The sequence below is a fragment of the Scatophagus argus genome, chromosome 1, assembly GCF_020382885.2.
Source record: "Scatophagus argus isolate fScaArg1 chromosome 1, fScaArg1.pri, whole genome shotgun sequence".
Classification (NCBI taxonomy): Eukaryota; Metazoa; Chordata; class Actinopteri; family Scatophagidae; genus Scatophagus; species Scatophagus argus.
Genome location: NC_058493.1, coordinates 10,861,024 through 10,887,306, shown reverse-complemented (window position 1 = coordinate 10,887,306; position 26,283 = coordinate 10,861,024). Strand labels below are relative to the sequence as shown.

The window sequence follows — 26,283 nt, the reverse complement described above, 5'->3', positions numbered from 1 at the left end:
TTTTTCAAATAAACTGAAGGAAATAAACTGATTTACTGCCCTGTTATTGCTTGGAGTCTGGAGAAACTTCTTAAGCTTATTAAATCACGAAAAATTGAATTATCTGAAAATGTATCATGAAATCGAAAACAGACCTTTTTAAAAAATAAACAAAAAGTTTGTGTATAGAAGATAAATGTTTTTCACAGAACAGGAATAAAGAATATGCATTTTTGTCTGCACAATCGAATGATAAATCAAGAAATATGTCTGTTTTTTTAAAAATTCATAAAAATACTAAAGATAAGCTCCATTATTCTCAGTTGGCTGTATTGATTTATGCCGTCCCTTCAACATGTCCAAGGTGTGTGACAGAACGATCCCCGAGCTTTGTGAGAGAGCCAAAGATTTTCACACATCTCACTGAGCGCCTGGTGAGAGACACCACGGTCTGTCCTTCTCCTCACTTTGAAAATCAATAATAAGCTTCTATGTGCTCATTCACGTGTCTCCATGTCTTCCCGGAGAGATGCCCCGAGGCACAGATTTGTATTCATCTCAACTGGATTGAGATATTTTGGCTTTTATGTGCGATCCCCCGTGGAGATTTGAGAACTACTGACTCCGTGCGATGGGTTTGATCCCATTTATGTCTTCAATACTGTCTTTCTTTGAGATTATTAAGAAAGGTCTGTGTCTCCCCCTTGTGGTCGTAACTGGAATGTACAAAACGATAGCAGGATGAAAAAGTTTTGTCTAAGTTTTTGGAGATAGTGTGAAAGATTTTATTGACCTCGTGTGACTGGCTTTGAGGTTGGGTAACAATAAAAGGATGAACTGAAAGGAGAAGGAACAAGAAAAATGCTCAAACAAACTAACAAATGTGCGCTTTAGTGAGATTTGTACTGAACCCATTCAAATGGATGTTATCTAAAATGAACGTGTTAACATACTTGTAAATTATTGCCTTAGTTTAAATGATATAAGATAATGATTTAGGCACACACTAGGTGCTAGCTATTAACTGATAAACCTTCAGCAGTCACACCAGCTGTGACTGTATGCCTGTGTGTGCTTGTCACTTGCCTATCATCAAACAGTGATTTTTAATCTGCAGCAAGCAGATGATATCAGACATACACAGAGACATACAGAATATGTTATCTAAACAGACACTCACAGTATAAATTACCTGCTGATCAGTTTAACAAACTTTTGCATAACTTTTAAACGAGACGTTCAGTCTCAATCCACCACATGGTAGCAAAGGAAACACTGTCTCACATATGGGCTGAGCTGACTGTGGTCAATGACATCATGAGACAGAAGCTCTTCCTCATTCAAACTGACTCACTGACATTTGGACCACTCACGGTTTTAAACACGGTTTATATGGCTAAGTGTCCCATGACCCTCAACAACTTTATTTAAATTGCTGGTGCTCGATCAAGTCCTTCAAGAGACATTCATATTGAGGAGAGCAACCGTGTACAGGTCAAGGAAGTAAAAACTGAGATGACACCTTTGATGTTTAAAGATGCTTTTTGGGTAAGTCCATATCTTTGTGGTGTCATGTTTTGCTGAAGCTGTCCTTGTCAGAAACTGAGAGATTATCAGTGTCTTTACAGTCTTCCATGGTCAGTAAACTACAACCTAATTTATTCATTTTACAGATAATCTAAAGTACCTGCAAAACACAACCACACTTACATTGTTGTGGCCTGTGAAGGTGTGTCCTGTCAGTGGAATTTAGGCACTATGTTTTAACTTCCACCAGTCCTCTGCAATCAGAAAAAAGCACACATTTACACAGCATCTATGTCACATAACGTAAACTAACAATATCAACAATCAGACCAGTATTGTCACTAATCATAGAAGACTGTACATGTTATTTAGTAAGGACATATTTGTTGCTTTCACATGTTCTGATGATTTTATAGTAAAGTGAGTTTTACAGTTCATTTTGCCCACAACTTGTTTTCACTCAGCGCTAAAACTTCCCCCAGTGTGTGAGTGTAATGTGTTGAATTAGCATCTTTTGCTTTTGCCTTATTTGACAATCTACTGTACAGCTGAGAGGCAGTTTGATGAAGTACTGCGTATGTTCCTAAGTCACATAGTTGCTTCTTTTTTGGTTTCCCCAGTTCTACTTCTGCTTTTTCAGCACAGAGTAAGAACATGATTGACTTAGAGACATGTTGCAATAGTTGTTATGCACATGCAGTATGAACCTTTTCTTTGTCTTCTCCTTACAGGGTTCTGAATTCACTTGTCATGCTGGGTATGACGCCGTGATCCAAAGGTTACGAGATGGAAGGCAAATGTGCAAAGATGTGGAGGACCTTTTAAAGTTGAGGTAACACCAGTTTGACTTTTTTGTGATTGCTGTTTAATTAAACATTTCACCAAATATAGATTTTTCCATCAATGACCAGTTCAACACAGGATGACAAAGCCAGCATTTTGTTTGATTACCCCGCAAAGATCTGAGGCTACTGGAGTTTAGTTGTTATCAAGAGACAACAGAAGTTTAAATGAAAAACTAAAAAAATTGAACTGACCATAATCAGTCACATTTGTTTTCTGTTAGTCCCACAGCAAAGCATTTTAGCTCATTTTTTGACAAGTTTCTAAATTATGGTTTAGTGCATTGGCTAATTTCATACATTCATGCTGTGTAAAGAACAGACGAAACATCTGTCTGTGCAGCATAAATATTCAGGGCCGCTGCTAACACTCACTCCCTGGATAAAAAAGGTAGCGAATGATAAGATTACAATTACAAAGTCATATATGGTAAATTTCAAGATGTAGTCCAGTAAAAGATGCATTACACCGATGCAGCAGAAAGTTTCTCTTTATGTTCACTTCTCTTTATCTAACTGCAATGTTGTTTGTGTTATTAAATGGAGAAATTACTGCTTAAAAATTCAAAATGTAAAAGTCAGCATTATGCCCAGTGAAGCTTCATCCCAATAAGCTTCCGTGCCAACAGAGTGAATGGCAAAAGTCTGTATGGTGTCTGCATATCAGGACAAGATACCATGATGCACACTGTGTCCTTTCTGTTTGAGCAGGTCGCTGTTACACAGTTCAGTTTTCCAATTAATTACAAATTGTGGCATCTGTTTCTTCATACAGGTCACAAGCAGAGGAGAAGTATGGGAAGGAGCTTGTGACGATTGCTCGCAAAGCTGGAGGAGACACAGAGATCAGGTAAGAAAATCAAGCAACTTTCAGATGTACTGTATACACATACTGTACATGTAACATGTTGGTAAAGTAATAATGATAATGATAATGATAAAAATCTCTCTCTCGAGTCACCTATTCATTCTCTTGAAATACATTGCAATGTATTTTTGAAGAAAAACATTTCTGTCCCTCTGAGACCCAAAGAGAGCGAGAGAGAGAGAGAGAGAGAGAGAGAGAGAGAGAGTGTGTGTGTGTGTGTGCCATCTACAGCAGTGACCCCTCTCTCAGTATGCAGATCGTTGTCGGTTGCCAGTTTCCTGTTCTCTACTAAAACAATTAGCCACAATTTACCCTCTTTGAACAAATGCCAGTGAGGTGACTCTTGATGTGTAAATGCTCGGTCAGCAGCAGCCAGACAGTTTATTTGTTCAGAGCTGCATTGCGACGTTCTGAGAAAGGAACAAGAAGAAACACGTAACGCCAAGCAAATTTATATGTTACACACACACACATACACACACACACAGACTCAGATATCCAGATGGTCATTAATTTTTCTTGGACCTTAAATGTACATTGTTTTTCCAGCACCTTGAGAGCGTCTTTTGACCAATTAAAAGCGCGTAAGTTTCCATCCATTCAACCAGAATACTACACACTTGTTGCTATTGTTTTTATTAATGTAAAATGCAGAATGATTCAATTTACTGTATTGCTGTTTTTTTGGTAGAAATTGAGAACATCGGGCACTTTCACATCCAGCTGTCAGATATATTGAAAGAGGAGGTGAAAAAGATTGAGACATTCAGAGAACGCCAGAAAGAGCAGAGGAAGAAGGTACTGGGACATTTATGTTGCTTAACAACTGACTTAGTGCGCACCAATAGACAGGGGAGGTATGACAGCTCATTCTGGTTATAGAAGTGGGTCTTGTCTACCTGTTTGCAGAATGTACTGGTGCACAGGTGGGCCTGTTCTGTCAGTGTTGTGCATCACAAGAATGCTGCAGTTAGTCCTATCTGTCAAGACTGCAATGTTCAATTTTTGTTGACGCTGAAAATATTAACCCAACCCTATGGTCATTTAAATGTCTATGAGCAGACAACACTGCTGCATGGACCACTAAACACCCTACAGTGATATCAAAAAAAATATTTCAGTATTTTTGTCAAGTTAGAATAAACTCTGTATCTTTTGTGAAGTTTTTACAGCATGACAGAAAGTGTGGGTGTCATACGTGGATGAAAACATTACACAAAAGCTTGAGATCTGCTAATTCTGACCTTTCTGTTTCCTCCTATAGTTTCAGAGCATTATGGAGAAGGTACAGAAGAAAAAGGCGTCTTTGTACAGGAAAACCATGGAGGTACAGCTGATAGAATTTGAATTAGTGTTTGACATTTCATTCGAAAATTAATCATAATTCATTTTGTCACTGTGAAGAAACCCATTTGATGGCATACTACACATGGCCATCACTGAAATAAACAGCAAACACAGCTCTTCCTGTCCTAGCTTCTGAGGTTTCTGTTTCTGTTTGTCATAGTCAAAGAAGAACTACGAGCTGAGATGCAGGGAAGCTGAAGAGGCAGAACAGGTGGCTGAGAAGACAATTGTTACATCCAAAAACCCAGACAAGGTGCTTATAACTAAATGAGATACTTTACTGTTGAAGTATGTTAAGTGGGTTCATGGTTTAAAGAGATGCAGATACAAACCCTGAAGCTATTTCTTTGAGATCTTTGCCTTTATGCCTCACCACAGAAATGACCATCACATCATCACTTCTGTTCATTCAGCACAGGTTTTCAGTTGGTAGCAGGGTAGCTTTAGTGGTATGAGGTTTCTGAAATTGTGCAAAGTGATGCACTGATGCAACATCTAGCAAGGAGGAACAGAAGTGTGTTCATGTGCATCTGTCATCTTAAGGAAATACCAGAGTAACCTTCCCGTGACATTTCTTATTTTTGACGTGATGATGATTATTTTTAACATTAAATGTCACCAGTTTGAGATCACAACTTGTCACACTCGCTATGCATGTTGCTTCCTGTGTGATCTTTGTTTTATAGATTCGTCACAGGTCCAAGCAATGCAGACAGATTGCCAAGGATGCAGGTAGGACCCAGAATCAGGTTTCATCTTTACATTTTAAACCTGCTACTGTATTTGTGACATGTCTCAATACAGTATCATCAGGCTATCTTTGCTCTATTATTGAGTATTTACAGGATCAGATAACATAACCATGATCACACAGTGATCCAGTAAGTAACGGAACTAAAGGGGAGTTTGGGAACACCTTTTTCTAAGGTGACGGAACAACCACAGTCTCAGATTCAGAACACCCCTGATCTATGGTACTCTAATCTCTTACAGAGAAGCAGTATGCTACCAATATAGTTCAACTGGAAAGTATTCGTCAGGACTGGGAAGAAACGCACAAAAGCACATGTGAGGTACTGTGGACTGCATACCTGTTACTGCACTGCACTCTGACCAAGATACGTGCTTCTAACCGCAGAGCAAACCTCACACCATGTCCCCTTTCTATACAAAGTCTTTTCTCTCATAGCACTTTCCTGCCACTCACCAGTCTTGCGCAGTCTGTGCTAAAAATGGCACATTGAACTACATTGATATAGCATACTTCCTCATATAAGTCAGCCTCTGAATTTGTATTGTATATTGTAGCTCACAGTTGGTACGTCAGCCATGCTTAGTGTGTTTAGACGATACAGCCAGTGTGTAGTTAAAGAAACAAATCAAGTCTGCAGATATTGGTGATACAGTGGAAACCAGTGGTGTGTTCATGTGGCTCAGGTTTTCCAGCAGCTGGAGGGAGATCGTATCAGCATGCTCAGGTGTGTTCTCTGGGACCACTGCAATCATTTCTCCATGCAGTGTGTCAAAGATGATGAGGTGAGCTCACTTTCTTCAGATTTATTTAAGGTTTTAAACTGATACAAACACAACATCGCCAGTTAAACAGGTTTTTATTTACGTCATGTATTTATTTTATTTAGACACAGTACAGATGTAGTAGCAATTTGTAATCAGAATTTTAACTTGATGTTGTGCAATGTTTTGGTTAGAGCACTCTGTGGGTTTGTAGCAGTTTAGGCCACTTTTTAGTACAATGAGTTCAAGTTTTCAAATCTAAATGACTTTGTTTAAATTTTATCAGCCAAGGCTCTGTGGATGGCAGTGTTTCTAGTGTTACTCTGTGGGTTGGTCTGTTGCTCCATCACTTTGGTCCTGAGTGGAACATCTCAACAACCACAACAATGGGAAGATTGCAGTTAAATTTTGAAAACAGACCGTCATGACTCAGGATGATGTGCTATCACAATTAAGCATGTGAACACATGAAAATTGTTAAGCTCATGCACATGATACCAAGTGGTAAAACACAGTTTACCTGCTTAGCATCAGCATGTCATCATTTTCATCACTGATCAAAGCACTGCTGCAGTTTAGTACATTTGGTGACAATATCCTGGTGATTATTTAGCCTGCCTTTCTTAGGCCTACTTGCCAATTCTCTTCTACTTTTATTGCTTCCATGGAATACTGCAATGCACGGTTACAGTTACATGGGGTCGGGGGGGGGGGGGCAGTGGACAGTTGTAACTCTCCAGTTTTAAAATCAGGTTTACGAGGAGGTGAGGAGACTACTGGAACTGTGTGACATCACGACAGACAATAACTATTTCATCAAGATGAAAAGCACAGGATCAAGGCCTCCAGGTGAGCTGTCAGGGTCAGCCTGTGTTTAGAGTGCTACATAGCTTCTGACCTTTCTCTTTTGAATGGCACACATGTAGAAAGCAATACCCGATCTCACTTCTCAAATGAGCAGCTTCTCATTTCCCCTCACAGAGCCAATATCATTTGAGAGTTACTATCAAACGGAGTCCGGGAACAGCAATGGGCAAGCTCATTTCCCAGAAGGAAGAGATGACATGTTGAGGTTTGACACAATCTATCTTTGAAGGAGAAATCAGGAGGACACAGCATTGTTATTGCACAATTTGCCAGTGTTAAGAGGATAACTCATGGATACTAAGTTTGTTGTGGAAGTAAGGAAATGCTTGTTCCTCCTGGTTCATCTTCCTCCAGTACTTTCTTGTACTTTTGACCAATACAAGAAACACATCTAAGAGAATCACATGCAGCTGGTATTTCTGGAAGTCTGTGAGTATCTCCTAAATACCTCTCCTGCCCTAGATCACTCAGGTGGTCTGATCCCCTTCTTGCAAATTCTGTGAACATCAGTGTGGACAACTTTCAGAACTCACAATCAACTCTGACATCTATTGACGAGTGTAAGTACTGCATTTGCTTTGATCTCTCACTGTAGATGCGCTAAAAATAAAATCAAGATAAAGCAGTAAATCATTTTTATACAATTCCAGCAGGCTATATAAATCATTTATAAAGAGGGTGATTTTTTTTCAAACTATTATATATTTGCATAACATCACATTTTTAATGGAATTCAGTGTTTTATAACAGTAGATACAGGCATGAATGAAGAAATGTCACACTTACGTGTACATTTTAACTGAGTGAAATATGAACGTACTGTAAGACATTTGCAATTGCCTGCTATCGCTCTGGCTTCAGCTGAGCTTTCAGATGGAGGATATGCACCCCTACCAGGCCTCCAGTACGCAGCATCAGTGGCTGCAGCTTCAACTGATGAAGACAGCTACATTGTGCTTTATGAATACACCGCACAGGTGATCACTAAGAATGAATTAACTCATCTTATTTAGTCCAAGTCCAAGCATTAATCTGATTGTTAAGTGTGTTTATATAAAAAAAGATAAGGTAAGTATTAGAATAGAAATAGAAAGCCTTAATTGTCTCTCTATTGTACAAAATACAACAGAATTAGAGGGCCACTTCTGATGGAGCTAAGAATGAAATGATTAACAAGATAAAATAAAAGACTGAATAAGAGATTTCAGTGAAAACAGCTTTTTAGTGTCACCCATCTGAAACTAACATTGGATCTCTTTGTTCACACTGACTGGTCAGGAAGAGGATGAACTGTCTGTTCACAGAGGAGACGTGGTCCGAGTGTTGGAGCGGGGAGAAGATGGCTGGTGGATGGTGGAAATGACAGGGCTGAGTGGCCTGGTGCCAGGAAACTATCTGGGCAAAATGTGAACATGCACACACACAACATGAGAATACAAAAAGCCCCCCAAACAGATTGATTGAACCAAATTGAACAGTGGCTTTGTTATTTATTAATAATTTCCTAGTCTTAAAACATTATTACATGGTAACCCTGCTACCTCATTTGTTGTTCATCTGGGACTCTCAGTGTCCCATCACCCTGTGCTTTCCCATACTACACACACAGTACAGTCTCATGGGACTGAAGAATGATAAACCAGCTGCTGTTGCAAATTTATATATTGGCTTCCAATGACATCGCTCTGTCAACCTGCTGTTCAACAATAACTTGTTCAACAATCCAAAGGTTGATCAACAAATCACAAAGAAATAATGGATAGATGGATTTATCGTCTCATTGTTATTACTGATGACAATATTAGCTGTCTTAGCTGAGCTCTGTATTTGGAGTTCAGCTAAGACAGCCATTTTTTGAGGTGGGCACCCATCTCTACAAGTGATCAAATATGTCAGAAATTGCCTTGGACTGTTGTTGTTGTTGTTGTTCTTCTTCTTCTTCTTCTTCTTCTTTTTATAAATTACACATCCTGTCTAAAACAATAGCTCAACTGTATGCAAGGATGAGCCAACACTTGACAGTTGACTAAGTAGCATGTTGAAATAGCGCCTGGTTTGGTTTTGTCTCTTCAGTTCTTAGGTGTGTTATTACTTTGCTTTGTTTTTGAGTGTGTTTGTGAATTAGGGAAGCAACACATTCTGTATATAATTTCATTTTATGTCTACTGTCCTTAAGGTGTATTTTGTGTGATCCCTCAGTAGACCATCAGCTACTATACTATGGTGGTAGCAGCTAAAGCAGATTAGAATTAATAGTAATTTATATAACTGAGCAAACTAATTTCAACTGATGGCACAGATATTTATCACAGAGTCATATTCATACTTTCAGGTGGCTGATGAAATATCAAATCATTACCTCTGTATGTATTGGTTTAAGTGGTAACATATTTACTTTCACATACAACCACATGGATGAAAATAAACAGCCAGGTTGAAATGAGTTTATTTGTCTCCTGTCTGTTCCAGACAGTATATACACAATGTCATATATGTTTCCTGTGGCACAAGCTAAATATCTAGGGGTCAACTCAACAGCTCAAAAATATTAAGACAGTGCACAATTTCACAAAAAATGTAGAAAATAATTATTCTTTATAGCAGGTGTATTAAGAGAAGGAATTCTCTGGCTGTAACAAACTGAATCTACACAAACACAGGTCTTCAGGTAACACTGATAATACTCTTCATAATAGCACTGGAAAGACTAAAAGGTTCATTCACAATTAATATATTGGCAATGCCTCACTACTGAAGCCCGACTGAGAGAACATCCGCACCAAAACAGAATGTACATTATTCACAACCTGAAATTTGTGAATATGAAGAACTCTTTCTATCAAACGTGGCTTTCAGACACAAAACACTGAGATTAAAAACAGGATTCTTCGAAATCTTCTGTCTGTGGTAAAAGGTTTTTTTCATTTTCACAAAATCTGGTCAAACCAAGTTCTTAGGAATAGTGTACATGTTCTTTTTAGCATAGATTTTCCATTTTAACAACCATGAAATATGTCCACAGCTCCAGTCAAAGTGCATACTAGCACACAAGGAAATACATTCCATACAAAACTCCCAACTGTAACATCACACATACGCTCCAAACTACTTCTCATTATTCTCACTGGGGTTGAGGCGAAATTTTAAGAAGCCACAGTTAAAAGACAAAAAAAATCTGCATCAACATCAATAATGTCAATTGGCCATATACAACTCTGGCCTCTGTAAATGTTTCAGTATTTGTAAGAAAAAAAAGTGACCATTTAAAGTAACAGTAACTTACAAAGCATGTCAATAAATAACTGGTTTCCCCTTGAAGACCCTTCCACCCACCCACCCACACACACCACATCATCAGTGTTCGCTACTTTATTATGAATTGTGCAAGGTGTGCTTGAGCTTATATAACTACAGCTGAAATCTACTGTGGACATGTCCAGTGACTCCTTTTGATTTTCTGACTGCTTTGTTTGGCTGGCTGCGTCATTCATGCATAGCTGTTGGTTGTGACCAGCAGCTCATACGCTGGGTCATGACTCCTCCTGCACAGCACCACACAGGCACAGAGCATACCCAGCATCTGCAAGTAGACAGCAAAGGTTACAAAAAAGCAAGAACTAACAATCAGTTCTTTTGTAGCTCTAATAAAGCATCCTGATCTCCTGGATTAATTTCTTTTTTCCACTATGCTACTACAGGAAATAATTATGTACAAGCAAATCATGTTAAAACAAGAAGTGTTATCTTTTCACACACACATGTAAGGAGTGTGTTTGACTGGAACATTATGTGACTGGCCTTGCTGTCTTTGTTACTGCTTTGGTGTTTCTTGGTCAGCTGCAATCCTGCTGAGCTGTTCAACAGGGTAAAAATCCTTTGACACAACTAGGTCAGAGATACTGTCAGCTCAATTTGTGCTGAGAGATTAGAAGAAGTCTTATGTGTGTTTCTTTGCAAAAAGGTCACAGTCTGTTGTAAATGAATTAACCACAGTGTCAACTGCTCATACTGGCTGCAGTCTGGTCTTGTATTTAGGATTACTGTCACCTTTTCCCCCCATAGCAAAGTAAGTCTAGAAAAAAAAAACTCTATAAATCTTACAGTCAACTACAACAAATAACCTGGTCTTTAATTTTAAAGTTTGCCTTTGTATTCACTTGCAAATAAGTGACTTAGATAATAATGCAATACTGGGGATTTTGTCTGTCCTGTCCTGCCTGACTGATCATGTTGCTGGCATTGATGGACTACACTAAAAAACTTCCTGCTCACAGCGCCATTTTCCATGTGAGGCTCCTTGTCCTCCTTACCTGTATAGATGCAAAAGTGAGAGCAGCCCATATGACATACATCATGATCTCCTTCAGCTTCTTCACAACAAGAGCTTCACAACCCTGAGACACAAAATAAATGACAATAAAAGAGTTTCACGACAGGTAAAAATGTCAGATAACCTTTTACATTTTACATGTACTCGTTAAGCAGAAAAATAATAAACAAAAAGAATGTATCCTTGATTTAAACTTGTGTAGTTTCAGTAGATATGCGTCTACTCTTAAGCATCCTGTTTGTACCTCTTGGTAGAGATCTGCTGGTCGAGTGAGAGTGCCGGTGCAGTTACTGATGCTGGGCTGACAGCAGCTGACTGGGACGCTGTTGTTCTTGGACTCTTTAAACCAGCGTGTGTTCCTCCAGTCAGAGTAGTTGTGAATGCCACAGCAGTGAAGCTGACAGGAGAACACAGAGAATCAGTGAGGAAGAAACATCTGCAGCCTGACATTAAGAGTGCAATTTGTTTCATGTTTGTCACCACAGACTTCTCCTCACCTGCCTCTGCACATAGTCAATAGCACGACTGGGAGCATCAGTGTTGGTGCCGTTGTATTCGTTGTAAACCTTCTGGATGGAGTGATTCACTTCATCTTCTACCTGAAACAGATACAAAGAAGCAGCTGTTCTCTGTCTCTGTTCCACGACCACATTTTTTTTTTTTAAGTTATATTAAGGAACAGTTTTTCACATTATTATAAACACTAATTTACACTGTAGGCCCTTAGGCAACACTCTAACCCAAAGGGAGTGGTAATACATGACAGCAGCTAAACAAATCCATATTAATTAATCCCAACAAAGAAACTTCTGAAACAATAACAGCATGCAACAAAATGTCTTGAAAATCAACTCCATATTATATCTTATCTTCGACCTGGAACAAACACAAAGAACGAGGATCATATTTTTCACTTTGGGAACCAAATGCTGCAAACTTTGACCATCTTTTATTTAACTTCCCTGGTGAAATAGGACACTCATTTAATGGAAGGAGTCAGTGTTTACCTTTGCCCTGTATATGTAGCCAAGCACCACCACCACACACTCTGTTACAAATACCAGCAGGAGAATGGCAGCAAACTGAAATGACACCAAATACACACTGTTCAGAGGTGCACCAGTGAGGTGAGTTAGACACAAAGGAATATTTGTCATAATGACATAATGATTTTCAGTTAACATTTTCCCAAATTCTTATGTTGCTTTGTTTGTGCCCTGCACTCCATATAGTAAGAAACAGAAAAGTTGCATGTATGTTCTGCCTCCGCATTCGGCTGATTTTACGAGCCAAGTTGAAGTAGTCCACACTCACAGTTGCAAGACCACAGGAGCTTTCACGTATTGTTGCGCAGCAGCCGATTAAGCCAATGATGAAGAGAAGAGTGCCGACTGCTATTATAATGACAGCCGGAATCAAAGTGTACACGTCTTCAAAGAAATGGTCATAGTCGTCATATGTGATGAACACATAGGCTCCGATGTAGCATAAAATCCCAGCTGCAGCCTGCAGAGAGAAACAGAGACACAGGAGTCGGGGAGAAAGACGTCCTTAAGAATGTGCCTTCTCTTTTTATTGTTTTTATTCCACATTCATCTGTCTTCTTCTACGGGTCTCACTTGATCATTTTACGGTTGCCAAGCTGTGTGTCACAATGCGTATTTTTATTGTTAAAGATTAGTTTGCGAAGATGTGTTTTTCTGTCATTATGATATCCTAGGGATGAAGAACTCGGTTAAAGAACATGCAAAATGTCACCCATTTAAAACGTTTATTCATCTCCTGCAATAGAATAACAAACAGATTTTAACGACTTTTCCACGTTACCTCCATCTCTATCCTGGGGAAAAAGATTCTGGGGACAGACTGTCTATTTGAAGCTAAACCAGTAAGAGCTGTGTTCACATCCTTCTGGTTTTCACTCTTTATGTAGCATATCTAACTCTGTTAGTCTGCTAACTGCATGACACAATCCAAGTGAGCTAGCACCGCTCAGCAGCCGCTTCGGTACTTGGAAGCTGCTGCATAACGTCATAGCTACAACAGACACACGCAGCTGGCTTCCATCACAATATTGTTTGTCCAGCGAGTCCCCCTACAAGTGATCTGTGTCCGTGAATATCTGTCCTCAAAGAGCAGCTCGTCTATCGGCCAACCGCAGACTGCAGAGCATCTCTGGCGCAGTCTGCTAGCCAGCTAAAGCTGGGACTCCATCCCTTGTCTCACTGGGATGCTGCACATTGTTCAAACATTTAGCGTTTTCTTACCCAAAATATGAGATTGAGAAAAACCAAGACGGTTTTGGATGACGTAATTCCACATTGCCCCATGGTATCGTGGCTCTAAAATTAAAACTGTAAGTACAAAATATGTATGTGTGTATATATTATTGCACCTGCACCTTTGCTGTTATGATAATAAAATGGCTTCGCTGGTCCTGCCCCACTGTGCAGAGTCTTCTCGGCTCGACCAATGAAATTGCAGCAAAGAAAAAAAAAAACAAGGTCACGTGCTCCGATGACATCACTGTTCAAAACAAACGGTCTGATTTCAGACGCACACTGAGCCCTGCAACGATGTAACATCTATCACCTGGTGTAATTATGTTGCTTTGTACGTAAATAGTTTGAAGTTTGTGTTATTATTTATAACAAAATATGTGTCCAATCTTTATTGCACAGAAAATCATATAATTATCCTGTACAAAACAATTGAATATGATCCTTCTGAAACGTTATTTAGTTTTACGATACACAGCATAAATAATTTAACTGAATACAATGCGATGTAATCGTAAAAAACAGCTGACAGGCAGCAACGGCACAGAGATGTGTTTGTGGGTTGTAGCCTTTTGATTTTTATGCCAGAGGGTGGCAGTGTAGCACTGATCGTTTTACATTGCCATAAAATATGGAGGATGGAGATGCATCAAGCATAAGCAGTTGGTAAGAAGACCCTAGAACCCTATGATAATCTTTTTGCTGACTATATTTATTTTTATTTATATCAGTAATATATGCACTGCGCCCACACAGTCCACTGAATGTAAGAGACACATGTGATATGACCCTACTTCCTTTATTTAAACCTATGAGACCTGTTTATTTCCTATGGGAGCAGGATTGATCACTCACTTGAAAATCTGAGCCCTAAAGTCTTGGTTTTATTGAGTTAAGGCTTGCCACATTCATCTCTGTCAGCTTTCGGTGTTCAAACTGAGCAAGAGTGAGCACTTACAAATTCAAGTCAAAAAGCCGAAGCTACCAGTGTTGACACAACATACATCCACATGGTGAATTATGCATCAAGCCTACTTCTTGGCTATAAACCGAGTCATTATCAGAACAGAAGAAAACAAAGAAACAAGCAAATGTAAAGGATTATGAGGACAGGATAGTCCCAAGAAGTCCCAAAGGCATAAACATATGATTTTGGATCATATGCTTTCAAGTCATTACCTTTCACAGTTTATGTCAGTGGCTGTGTTAGAGATTGTAAATAGCCGAGGAAAACCACAGATTTATGCACCATACATTATTAAAAGTGATGGCTGTTTCATTAATATTGTGGTGAATCATCTCGGCTTCTCTTTCAGAAAAAGCAAAAGGGCTTGATTGAGTTTACACATTTTGCTTCTCTTTTAAGTGTCAAATGAAAACATGACATTTATTTTCATACAGGTGATTTCAAATTTCCAGGTCAATGTAGTGGCAAAAATTCAAAATGATCAAAAAAATCACTTTTGCAGAAATGCAAATTGAGTTTGCTAGACACGATATCATTATTTATATGGTAAACAGAGTCATGTGCTACTATCGGGTACTATGTTTGTTCAAATTGAAATGCCCTCGCATGACATCTGAAACACATTTACAACCAAAGCTTTAATTAGTGACAGTGCCCAAAAAAGTGCCCAATTAGTGCCCAAAAAACAACCTCTCATATATATATATATATATATATATATATTCTATAACCTGCTATCAAAACATGAGCAAATAAAGACATTACCGATTCATTACTGAAGTAAACGTGTCACCCAGCAGCAGATGACACTGCAGCTATTAAAACAAGCCAGATGGGCAATATTCTCTCCTTCTCAATATTCTCTTTGATAGAGGAAAATAAAATCGTATTTAAAAAAGTATTAGATATAGATAATTTAACCAACTCAAGATGAGGAAAGATAAGCTCACCAATATCAGTGGTGACAGCTGGTGTAACTGTTTCCACACACTGAATATAACCTATCATATAGTAATTAGTTCTTATGGTTATATTGCTTTATCACCCACAACAACCACTATACAGAAGCCACATGCATTACTGAATTACTTTTAATTACTTCACAGCAGAGAGTTTAGACTCCACTTAAATGGCACAAATAGATACAAATCACTGTATTGTATTGTGACTATACAAAATGATCAAAGCACCTTTTTGATATATTCTTTGTAAAATATACTCCTCAAATTATGACTCGAAGATCAAAATCTTTATCTTACGCATCTTAGTTTCCTCCCCTCCTGTTCAAGTGATTTATTTGGGGTGGAATACATTTTAATGATGTTTGCCTGGAATCACTCCTATCATTTTTTTTTCCAATCACATTTTTCCCCTTGGAATTTAAATTTATAATCGTCTCCTCTTTGGCAAGAATTGACAATCCTGTGAATTTAGAGACGCAGAGCTGTTCATTTGTGTGGGCCGACAGAACAAGGGATTACTAGATAAATCTTAGTATATAAAGGAAGGAAGCCTTTATACGAGCAAACATTCAAAGTAAACAGAGGGCGCAGAGATGCTAAATCTCTAAATCTCTCATTCTCCCAGGAGAGTGAGGAGGTATACGCCATGGGAGTTTTGCACACTCAAATTGTGTGGAGACATCACCGGTCTCAGCAGTTAACACTCTGCAACGTGTTTGGATCTGCAATTTTAATTCATGAGAGGACCGTTATATTATCTCATTTACACTCACACACACACACACATTAATAATTATAGTATCAACACAATGAGCTGCCCTGTACAACAGATTATCATGCAGTTGCCTGACATTTCAATTAATATCAAAAGTAAAAGACACAGTGTTTGAAGATGAAATTTCTCTCAGTGGACAATCACAGACTGGTACATCTCATATATCTGTGCTATCAGTAAAACATAATAAGCTATGAAATGCCCTCGCCTGACTTATAACTGTTGTTTCTGTAAAGCACCTAGAGACAATTTTGATTGTAAAAGGTGCTATATAAATAAAATTGAATTGAATAACTGTAAGAAGCCCTGTATTTCAGCTCTTAAGAAGTGTCCTCACTGCAAAGACAGAGGAGTGGTTGGTGCTTTTATCCAGTTCAATCTAATTTTAACCAAAAGGATCACTGAAGAATATGTTTTCAAGTTGCTCACTGTCCTCGTCAAAGTTCTGAATGTAATTTTCAATGCTTTCTTACCGAGCAGGACTTACGTATTTTTCAAATTGTATCCAATTTTTACAACCTACTAACCTACTTGTGTGTACAATGTTCTGCACCTGAAACATCCAGGATTTCAAAGTGGTTGTTGTCAAAATAATGATTGTTCAAAATGTGTAATAATGCAGAATAAAAAAAAGTTTCTTCTCCTCCACTAACCCAGCTTTGGGTCTATATTTAAAACTCTGAACAAAGAGCTGATTAAACTTTTTGTATGATGCACATTTATTGAGAGCATGCATTCAAATTTCAGTTCACTTGGTACACCTAGCTAAAATTATCCAATAATGCAGTACAAAGTAATCAGCTTAATGGCTTTATACCAATGAGGGTGGTCAAATTATTAGAAATGCCTCTCAGTACAATTCAGCACAAAATACAGCCACCAAAAGGACCATAAAGATGAATCAATAACTGAACAGAAACTGAACATTAGGGAACCTCTTTAAAGGGGATATTTATTGTCTGTTGTACTGGATTGTAGTTCTAGCTTGTGTGTGTTCTTCATGCTGAATGTAATGTTTTTTTCTGAGTCACAACTGTTACTGTTAGCCACATCGGGTATTCCCAACCAGAGGTACTTGTACTCCTGTGGAGTACTTCTGCAGTTGCCAGGGGGCATGTGGAGTAGCTCAAATAATATGAAATAAAGTAAAGTCAATGAAATGAAATAATTAGATAAAAGCAATTGATTGACTGTTGAAATATATCAGTAAAAATAATGGATAAATAGTTGGAGCATCCAAATTGTGCCACACCACTGTGAATACAAACCTGACCAAACTGAAACCTGACATGTCAGTTTATATAAAAATATAGACTCATCCACTATATCCACTTTTATGGCTAACAGTTAAATCACATCCAGTTTGAAACATGTTGATTAATCAAACTTGGCTTTGGAGGTACAAAAAAGGTGGTTGGGAACCACTGACAACTTTCACCTCACGCGTGAATAGTGGATTATGGTCTGCATGTTTCCTCCCACCGCTCACTACTGAGGACAAGGAGCATATTCCTCACCTAATGTTAAGCAGCAGACAAGCCATTGTGGGAGGGTTATTGAAAATAGCCCAGCCGTTACCTTCAAAAGATAAGCCCAAGGCAAATGATGGGCCAGAACAGATCATCCCTTTATGCAAAGGACAGGAAAAGTGCAAAACAGAATATCGATCCCATGTCGAAATATTCAGTAAAGTGTGATTTATATAAGCTGCCTACATTTGTATTTATATAAGAGCTATTTCGGAAAACGCCTTTGGCACCAAAGCGGGGAAAAAAAATCTTACTCATGCTGAACAATCAGCTGTTGGTGTTGGACCAAAGGGGCTGACATTCAGCAGACCTCCCCAGAACTGGGTAACTGCGATCTGAAAGTTTTCATACTGCAAAGCCCAGACCGACATATATTTATATGTAATCCATATTAATAGAAACAGTTTAACGATGAAATCTGAGTCATATTTCTCATTAAGGCGGTTCTAGACGTTGCCCTTTTCAATAAGTAATTTTATGTACTGGCCATGATCCTGCACGGACAGTTCAGGACAGCTGAAGAAGCTCGGTGATGTAGCCAGAATGATCAGTGTTTTTAACTGGCACAGAATATCAGGAAACCAAATCTATCAATATGTAATCATTTAACTTCCAAAGTCACAGCAGTGCAAATAATTACTTTATTATTATTTAATATAAATAACTTTAAACTACAGGACAGTGTGAAATGTCATCATCAAAACAAATTAAAAAAAACAAAACTTTACGTGCACTGTAAATGGCACATGAACTGTACGTCAAGAGTGACAGTTACAGCAAATTACAATCATGATGAGCAGGAGACTGTAGATTGTGTCTAGTTCATTTATTTAAACCCACGAGGCCAGGTGACCTCGGATCTGTGATCATGCGTGCCAGCCGTTCGTCACTTTCTGCTTTGAATGTAGCTTTCTAAAATCTTCATCAACAGGTCCGCCTCCTGAAACAGAGTCCAAATATCAAATTACAGAATCGTCATTTCAGTCATCTCTGTGGCAGGAAAAGGGCTTTGAACGATAGCAGTACTCACCTGGTGTTTCGAGCGGCTCTCTTGTGTATCCACCTGCGCTTGCAACGCCACCCGCAGGAACTCTTGGAAAAGCTCGCCGAGAGCGCTTTGCTCCGCAGGCAGCGTGACCTCCAGCGCATCAACGCCCTGTCCCTCCTCTGAGGGCAGCACGGGGGTGTCCATCACACTCTTCTTGCCCATAAAATGTCCTGAAAAAACAAAGAAAACAACTGTAAATCTAACAGCAGACTTAAATCAAGACCCGAAGGAAAGAAAAATCTTTTGAGGATACATTCAGCATCGTTAGGCAGAAAATGGATAAGAAATCTATTACAAAGCAGAAATTTATCACACATAGAAAACATATAAAATCAGATTCTCTTGATTCCACCCAATGCAAACATGACATATTGGTCTACAGCTATTAGATCAGAAGATGATTCTTACCTGTAGCCCAGAGATTGCCCCTTGGATTCACTTTAATTTTTGCAACTTTATTCCTAAGCTCAGTCAGGTCGAAACTGACAGCAGCGGTAAAAGATATGAAGGAAAAGAAAACAAGATAGGTGAATAAGCCGCACTGGCAAACATTATTCAGCGTAAACCCTCTCATCTCAACGCGAGCTATGGCGAGCTGTTCTCCAGGGCGCAAATTGCCAAGTGCCTCCTGCTAGTAGTGGATTGCTCAGGCGCATCCCGCTTTTATACGCCCTCTCGAGCGGGGAGGGCTGTGTTTATGTTGCGTGTACCTTTTATTGAGCCAGCTGCACAAATCCAAAAGTACTCAGTCGTTGACATGGTTTTGTTGCACCGCGTCTCTGGCTGTGCGTCTTTTACGCACCACACGATTCATCTTTAACTGAGGGCAGATGCGAATGTTTGCTAAACACATAAACACAGCGTTCTCAATCTTCTCAGCCACTCAACTAGAGTAATGTGTCATAATGTGTCACTAATAATCACGCAGGACTGATTTATGCAGGGTTGGTTTTATTTTCCCCTGTAAAGGCTGAAGTGATTTTCAGATGTTTTGTGGATAGGTACATGATTTGGATGCAGGTACCCTCAGCAGTGTATAGGTATTTCTGGCCATATTAAACCAATCAAATAACACCCACGTACATATTTATTTCGATCGCTAACGAAAGCTCCATAAACTGGCAAACACTACTAATTTCTTGGAGTTTGTGGATTGTTGGTGTAAATTGTGTGAGCATTAACAAAATGGCAGAGGCAGTGGAAAATGCTTCCTTCTAAGGCAGTACGTATAGAAATTTCCTGCCAATGCCCCCCTCCCCATCTCCCTTCCTGCTCTTAGGGTCTGGCCTGGCCCTCTTACAATGAGCAACATGACATTTGGCCAGTTGCAGCATGCTGCTGTGATCACCATCAGTCCTCTGAGGACAGGAGAACCTGCTGGTTCTTTCTGCTAATTTAGAGCTGATAAGACAGACGGCCTCTTTGTCACTTCAGGGTGCTAAAGTTGCAAGTTTAGTGGAAAGGCTGCAGCTTGTATCTTGCTCTTTTCATAACCTTTGGTATTCACACACAACATACTTGTGATTTCAGGCATTGGGTGCAGCTGAATGTCATTCTAATTAGAAGACTGTCTGACCATCACAGCTTCACCCTCACCAAGTTCACAGATTAGATGAACTGAGACAGCCATGGTTTTATGCAACACCACAATTTTCTTAAAGACATGAGGGATATTTGCACTTCAGGCTCAAAACAACTGATTTATATATCAGGGCCCTCAGTTACAATAATACTTATTGCTGCTGTGTTTACTCAGGGCCTCATCTAGAAGGAGCTCATGTTCGTTCCACAAGTTTGTACCAATATTTAAACTACACAAGTTGACCTAAAAACCAATTAAGTTTCAAGTCTGATGTTCGATTTCCAAATGTACGTTATTTCTTGTTAAATTGCAACCACCGAGGCATGTCGCTTTTGTGACAAACTACGTTAAATAGCAGAGGTAGAAAGCCCCACCTAACCAGTAACATGGTCAAGGTCTCTGACGTCTCATGAGGACTGCATTCAAATGCACCCAATTAAAGTTAAGGTTCAAGTATCTCAATAAAGTTTTAAGTGGATCCATATTAAGATTATATATTGGTCCACCTATGATTACATGCTGGTGTTTGATAGCCTCACCACAATTCACCTTGATTTCAAGAACACTTAAGCACGCTCCCATTGTATAAATAAAGATAAGAGCAACAAGGTTATGCTCAAAGCGCTGATGAAAAGCTCAGCTCACTTATAAAGAGGGCAGCCTGTGCCCCACTGCATTGACCTTTATGTAAGAAAGTAATCAAACAAGCCAGTAGACCATTTAATATAAGTGTGTGAGCAACAAATTATTTCAAATCCTGGGTTCATAGAATATCTGAATGTTGTGAAAATCAATCCCTTAATCATATTTAGCTTATTTCACGGAACGTTTGTCCACTACTTCTCTATAGAATCATTCAGCATTATATAGGACAAGTAACAATCCATATAATGTGAGTCTCACAAGGAACAGCTTAACTAAAAACACAAACTTCCCTGCAAGTCTTTCAAAAACATTTCCAGGAGAAATACTGCTCGTCACTCACTACACAAATACTGAGAGTAGTACACATCTCTGGACATACTTTCTTACAAATTAATTTGATTTTGTATACAGACAAAAACAGATGTAAGCACAATAATCAGTCCATTTGTGCCCCGTCTTGTGGGTTTCTAGATTCTTAGTGCTCTATCGCATGAAAAATGTGCTTATCTCCCACATGGCAGGGTAGAGACTCCCTGCCTGTTGCCCAAAAGAAAACAAGACAAAGAGTTGAAATAGTAGGCAGACAATAACAGATAGTGGATGGTAACCAGATTTCATATTTAATATTGTTCATATTTAGTTGTCATAAAATACTTCACATATCTTTTCCAAAGACAATGGTTCAACAGGAAAGAAACAAGACTTAATTCATCTTGATGAATGCTGTTTCACATTCTGAGGATTACAAATAAAGATCAATTTTAAACTAAAACTAGCCTAGGTCCCTCACAAAAATATTTTAAAGCTCAGATTTTTCAAATGTAAACACCCTATCCACATTTCTACAAAATGTTCAAACAAATGGTACAAAAGAGCCAGTTGGGTTTGACAAAGTCGAACTTAATCCTGTTTTGAAAGGCATGACTGAGGTTTCCTGGACGTAGTTTATCCTCCTCGAGTACTGAAGGCTGGGTATCTCACTCCCGATGGACCAACACAAAGAGACCCAGCATGAAGAGGACAGCATACTGCAGAGAGATTTCATACATTCAATAAATGCAATAAATGACGCAGGTGTAGTAAACTAGTGCAAAGTGCTCAACCAACTTACTTTGAACTTGGGGTAATCATTCATGAGAATGGTAACAATTCCAATGTATGGAACAAACCTGGAGATGACAAAAATGCTTACAGTCAAGAAATATAAGAGATACATAATATGTCAGTTTGGCACTGATAATATGTCCTACAGCATACAACCAGTCTACAACTTAAGCCATTAAATTAAAAACCTCCATGGCTTTTGCAAGCATGAGGGATGTCTCAAACACCACAGAAAGCAAAAATAATGGGCTTTAAGCAGTAAAACACGTCAATATAACTTAAATTTAGAGAAAACAAGTGGGCACATATGAAGGTGATCATCCCTAAGCTAGTCAGCATCATGCAGACCATCTTGTAAGCTGTGTGTGTGTGTGCGCCCCTCCTTGATGCCCAAATCTTAAAAACACGAAGATGTCAATTTGCTGCTTTTTGCATTGGACTTTGTCCATTTGTCTCTTTCCCTTTCCTCTATACAAGTGTTGTTTTTATTGTGCCTGTAGACAAGCTTTAGCAACATATATTGCTTTACTGATAATAAAGACTATCAAATTTAAAACATACTCTCTGCTTTTCCACCAGTAATTGGTTGCAGTGCTTCTCCAGTTTTCCGGCGTAAACCAACCTTGTTGATATTTGTGGCCCCGACTATAGAGCAGATTATGTAAAGTAAGTAAAGTTATTTCTAAACAAAGTATTTACCCCCTTGCTCGTCCCACCACATCTTTTTTCTCCAGCCAGTGTTGACCTTGCTTGTACAGTCCTCTGTCATCCACTGCATTGTTGTCCCCTTTAGTCAAGAACTTGATGTCTCCGTTTTCCCTGTGGACAAAGTATCAGAGTGATTTTAGACCACATTGTAGCCACAGTACTCATTCATAAAACACCTGTGTCTACATGAGGGCCCGTCATAAAAGTGAAATATGGCAGATGCCTCTCTGAGCATTTTAGACAGCTAAACACTATGAATGGCATTCTCAGGTTTGATGCACAGGCCTGGGTCTCAGTGATATTCGAGGTACATCTTATTTGTGACAACAATGCTAATAAAATGTGCATTCATACTTTTCATGGATCTTTAGTACTCTGTGTACAATTGGGATCTCTCTGCCTTCTATCCTGAAGACGACAATCTCTCCAACTCTGATGGGATCCTCTACCCGGTTGGTCAGAAACAGCAGGTCTCCTCTGTGGAAAGCTGGCTCCATACTACCACTGAAATGAGTACCATTGAGATCAATAGATCATTCAATAACATGTCATGTCAGTCTCAGCCTTTGTTTCATTATTCGCAACAACGTCATGGAAGAGTTGAAAAACAACTAAATGTTTGCAGAGTGAAAACATGACACAAACTCACAACAACAGGAAATTGTTATGCTTTCAAAGTCACAAAGACTCTGAACATTATACAACTGGGATTTGGACCAAAAGACCAACGCATCAGGACATCCACAGATATCTTTTTTTTTTTTTTTTTTTTACCAGTGGTTAAACTGCGACTGTATGATTAGAACTAAAGGTAATATGACACAAGAAAACTACATACACGTTTCAGTCAAAAGAATGACTTCACTGCAAGGTTATCAGGCAGAACAAACATTAATTACAGGCAGTAACAAGCCCTGATATCACTGGAACAGCAGTCTAATCGGACTCATCATAACAGTATGACCAATACGTCTGCAGATGATCAACGGCTTGTTTTGTGTACATTGTTACTGTACACAACACACTACTGTAGAACAGCAACAGGCATGCACGAGAAAACCTCATGTGCACACACTTTCACAGAATCTAAAAATGATTTTGTAAATGTTGCAGAAGGATCTTGTTTGATGCACTTGTTCATAAATACTAAAGGAAAGGAAGCGAAAGATGAAGCAGTACCAAAGTTCTCAACCTGCCTTCAAATACTAATATACAGCTGACTGAGAGAAAATGTTTCTCTACTGCTTCAGCAGGTAGCCAACAGTGATTTATTTTACAAACAAATTGCTGTCCTGTTCTGTGCAAGATTGTAAGTATATTTTCATATGGACCTCACTCTTAGGTTCTTCACTGCTCAGGGAAAGTCAGTTAAATGCCAACACTGACTACAATGTCAATTTAAGGCAGAACAATACTCAAAATCACCATGCATATGGCTGACTTACCTGAGAACGACAACAATTGGACTTTCACTGCCGGTGACGACCATCAGTCCCTTCCAGATCATCAGCGCGGAGGAAACAATCATACCAAAGTTCAGCACCTGGTAATAAAGCTACATACAAAATACACATGTTTTTAAAGCACAAGTGTGGATGTCCTGCAATGAAGACCATCACACATACAAACTATCTCAAGACCATCTTGGTAGTTAACTTCTGGACTTTTACATCATACGTTTGAGATTACCATTAAATCCACTGGTGATTCACTGGTAAGCAAATCTGGCGTCAGCTAACAGCTGCCAGGACAATAGTGTTGTAATGTAAGGAAAATAGCTAGCTACACTGAAGTCAGGATTAATGTTTAAACAAGGGTTTTAGCTATCTTTTAGTTTGCAGTATAAAAGAGACATTAGAAGGACACATGTGCATGGAACAGTTCACTTTGTATGTTGCTAACAAGTGACAAACAAGCTGCAAACGTTAGAAAGCAGTCGACGGCTAGTTCCTGTTAGCTCTGAGGTCTCTCACCATACAAAGAGGTGGTCGTAACATCACAGTAAACTAAAGCTCGGGTACATACCTGCCGCTTATTCATGCGACGGACATCGTCAAGAAAGTCTAAAGATAACATTGTCGCAAATGCTACTGGGTACAAAAACAACCTAAATCACATTAATACGTTTAAAGTAACGAGCATATGGATGCACCGTCAAAGCAGTGAAACTTGCATCGCAATCTTCCGGGTGCGCTCAACCGGAAGTCCCGCCCGCCTCTGAGCGCTTTGTTGAGGTGTCAGTTCAGGATACGAGAGAGCACAGGGGTTTTCCACAGCTACGACACTGAAATGAAACGTGTTGCTGGTGTGCACTCGACTGAAAACAGTCAAAGTCTTGTTCATGAGAATGTGAGAGGCTTACATTAAAACATTTTCAGGTTTGTTCAATAATGGGACAACTACTTTGAGTACTTCGAACAGCAGCAGCAGATAGATAGATAGATAGATAGTGTTGTAGCTAGAAGCCATGGAAAGCCATACCCATACCATCTAAGATTTTGACATCTAAACTAATCAACTCCCGTCTGCATCATATCTACCTCATCTCCCATGTCAATTTGTCTTCAGTTGATGTTGTGTTTTATTGGAGCTTGTTCCAAAACAAATTTGCAATAAACTTTTGCCTTACCTATGTCTATTCTAGGGAACCAAAAATTGCATTAAGTTGGATTCGGTTCGTACTTGACAAATGGATATCCAACATTCACTTTACTTGCTTGGCTAGCTAATGATAGCAAACTTTGTCTATAATTTGGTGCTGAGCAGCTTTAACAAAGTTTATTAGTACATTTTTATTCCTAAGAGCTGCCTTCTGGTGACAGAAATTAAGTTGGTGAGAACAGTGAGACTGGACCAAAATACTGAGAAACTCTCAAACTCACTGTCGAGATTTCTCTGCAAATTTGTTGCTATGAGTGATCTTTGTTTTGATAAAAATATTGTTGAGTGCGGCTGTAAAGCCTTAAAGCTGTCAGAACACAAAGAGAGTAGTCTCTCCTTCGATAACTGTAGTCACATGAGGTAAGGTCTGCAATCAGTGATTATAACACAAAGGATATCATAAACCAAATAACCAATATTGAACACAATCACTCTGAATTAATCATTTAAGACATATTAATGGCTGCCTTTAAAGGTGAGTAAACTCTATTCTGCAAATAAAATAGTACGTAATGTAAATGTAGGCCAGTTTACTTTCCACTATCACATGGATTAACACCTGGAACACCTCTTAATCAAATTTTAATAATCTAACAGAAAAAGAAAAATCTGAGATGACAAGTGAAAAGCTTTCATCACCACTAATTATTAACTGCTTTCTTTTATTGTTTACCACGTCTAATTTCCTAGAGGAAGTGAGTCTGACTGAGTAAGTGATAACATAATTAGTGACCACACACCTGAAACC

General features: G+C 38.9%; 4 protein-coding genes across 5 annotated transcripts; 1 reads left to right on the top strand and 3 right to left on the bottom strand.

Annotated features, from left to right (window-relative positions):
* Positions 1-1,312: 1,312 nt before the first annotated feature.
* Positions 1,313-9,345, top strand: LOC124055316 (proline-serine-threonine phosphatase-interacting protein 1-like). The gene is made up of 15 exons (XM_046382063.1): positions 1,313-1,527; positions 2,238-2,338; positions 3,124-3,198; positions 3,766-3,800; positions 3,908-4,014; positions 4,481-4,543; positions 4,724-4,816; positions 5,250-5,295; positions 5,557-5,636; positions 6,001-6,099; positions 6,831-6,927; positions 7,060-7,150; positions 7,408-7,505; positions 7,807-7,922; positions 8,224-9,345. Exons 1-15 carry the CDS (start codon positions 1,495-1,497, stop codon positions 8,353-8,355), a joined length of 1,266 nt encoding a protein of 421 aa, XP_046238019.1. The 5' UTR covers positions 1,313-1,494; the 3' UTR covers positions 8,356-9,345.
* Positions 9,346-9,375: 30 nt separating this feature from the next.
* Positions 9,376-13,727, bottom strand: tspan3b (tetraspanin 3b). 2 transcript variants are annotated; one of them, XM_046382191.1, is made up of 7 exons: positions 13,543-13,727; positions 12,590-12,781; positions 12,283-12,357; positions 11,773-11,874; positions 11,520-11,672; positions 11,256-11,339; positions 9,376-10,525 (listed from the first exon to the last, which is right to left on the bottom strand). In XM_046382191.1, exons 1-7 carry the CDS (start codon positions 13,603-13,605, stop codon positions 10,433-10,435), a joined length of 762 nt encoding a protein of 253 aa, XP_046238147.1. In that variant the 5' UTR covers positions 13,606-13,727; the 3' UTR covers positions 9,376-10,432. The 2 variants fall into 2 exon arrangements, with proteins under 2 accessions (XP_046238147.1, XP_046238232.1); XM_046382276.1 differs by lacking the exon at positions 13,543-13,727 and adding an exon at positions 13,103-13,536.
* Positions 13,728-18,411: 4,684 nt separating this feature from the next.
* nmbb (neuromedin Bb) lies at positions 18,412-19,481 on the bottom strand. Its single transcript, XM_046381928.1, has 3 exons — positions 19,244-19,481; positions 18,818-19,005; positions 18,412-18,727 (listed from the first exon to the last, which is right to left on the bottom strand). Exons 1-3 carry the CDS (start codon positions 19,407-19,409, stop codon positions 18,674-18,676), a joined length of 408 nt encoding a protein of 135 aa, XP_046237884.1. The 5' UTR covers positions 19,410-19,481; the 3' UTR covers positions 18,412-18,673.
* Positions 19,482-21,656: 2,175 nt separating this feature from the next.
* On the bottom strand, positions 21,657-25,093 carry sec11a (SEC11 homolog A, signal peptidase complex subunit). The gene is made up of 6 exons (XM_046381810.1): positions 24,900-25,093; positions 24,320-24,429; positions 23,229-23,378; positions 22,866-22,985; positions 22,174-22,231; positions 21,657-22,090 (listed from the first exon to the last, which is right to left on the bottom strand). Exons 1-6 carry the CDS (start codon positions 24,948-24,950, stop codon positions 22,040-22,042), a joined length of 540 nt encoding a protein of 179 aa, XP_046237766.1. The 5' UTR covers positions 24,951-25,093; the 3' UTR covers positions 21,657-22,039.
* Positions 25,094-26,283: the final 1,190 nt, after the last annotated feature.

Coding starts and splice junctions, on each gene's coding strand:
- nmbb (XM_046381928.1), bottom strand. CDS start 19,409: ATGAGAGGGTTTACGCTGAATAATGTTTGCCAGTGCGGCTTATTCACC. Junction 19,006..19,243: donor GGGCAATCTCTGGGCTACAG/GTAAGAATCATC, acceptor TTGTTTTTTCAG/GACATTTTATGGGCAAGAAG. Junction 18,728..18,817: donor AGAGCCGCTCGAAACACCAG/GTGAGTACTGCT, acceptor ACTCTGTTTCAG/GAGGCGGACCTGTTGATGAA.
- LOC124055316 (XM_046382063.1), top strand. CDS start 1,495: ATGACACCTTTGATGTTTAAAGATGCTTTTTGG. Junction 1,528..2,237: donor TGTTTAAAGATGCTTTTTGG/GTAAGTCCATAT, acceptor TTCTCCTTACAG/GGTTCTGAATTCACTTGTCA. Junction 6,928..7,059: donor CACAGGATCAAGGCCTCCAG/GTGAGCTGTCAG, acceptor TTCCCCTCACAG/AGCCAATATCATTTGAGAGT.
- sec11a (XM_046381810.1), bottom strand. CDS start 24,950: ATGTTATCTTTAGACTTTCTTGACGATGTCCGTCGCATGAATAAGCGG. Junction 22,232..22,865: donor GTGGTGGGACGAGCAAGGGG/GTAAATACTTTG, acceptor TGTCATCTCCAG/GTTTGTTCCATACATTGGAA. Junction 22,091..22,173: donor ATGATTACCCCAAGTTCAAA/GTAAGTTGGTTG, acceptor ATCTCTCTGCAG/TATGCTGTCCTCTTCATGCT.
- tspan3b (XM_046382191.1), bottom strand. CDS start 13,605: ATGGGGCAATGTGGAATTACGTCATCCAAAACCGTCTTGGTTTTTCTC. Junction 11,673..11,772: donor TTGACTATGTGCAGAGGCAG/GTGAGGAGAAGT, acceptor TTCTCCTGTCAG/CTTCACTGCTGTGGCATTCA. Junction 10,526..11,255: donor TCACTTTTGCATCTATACAG/GTAAGGAGGACA, acceptor GTCTACTTGCAG/ATGCTGGGTATGCTCTGTGC.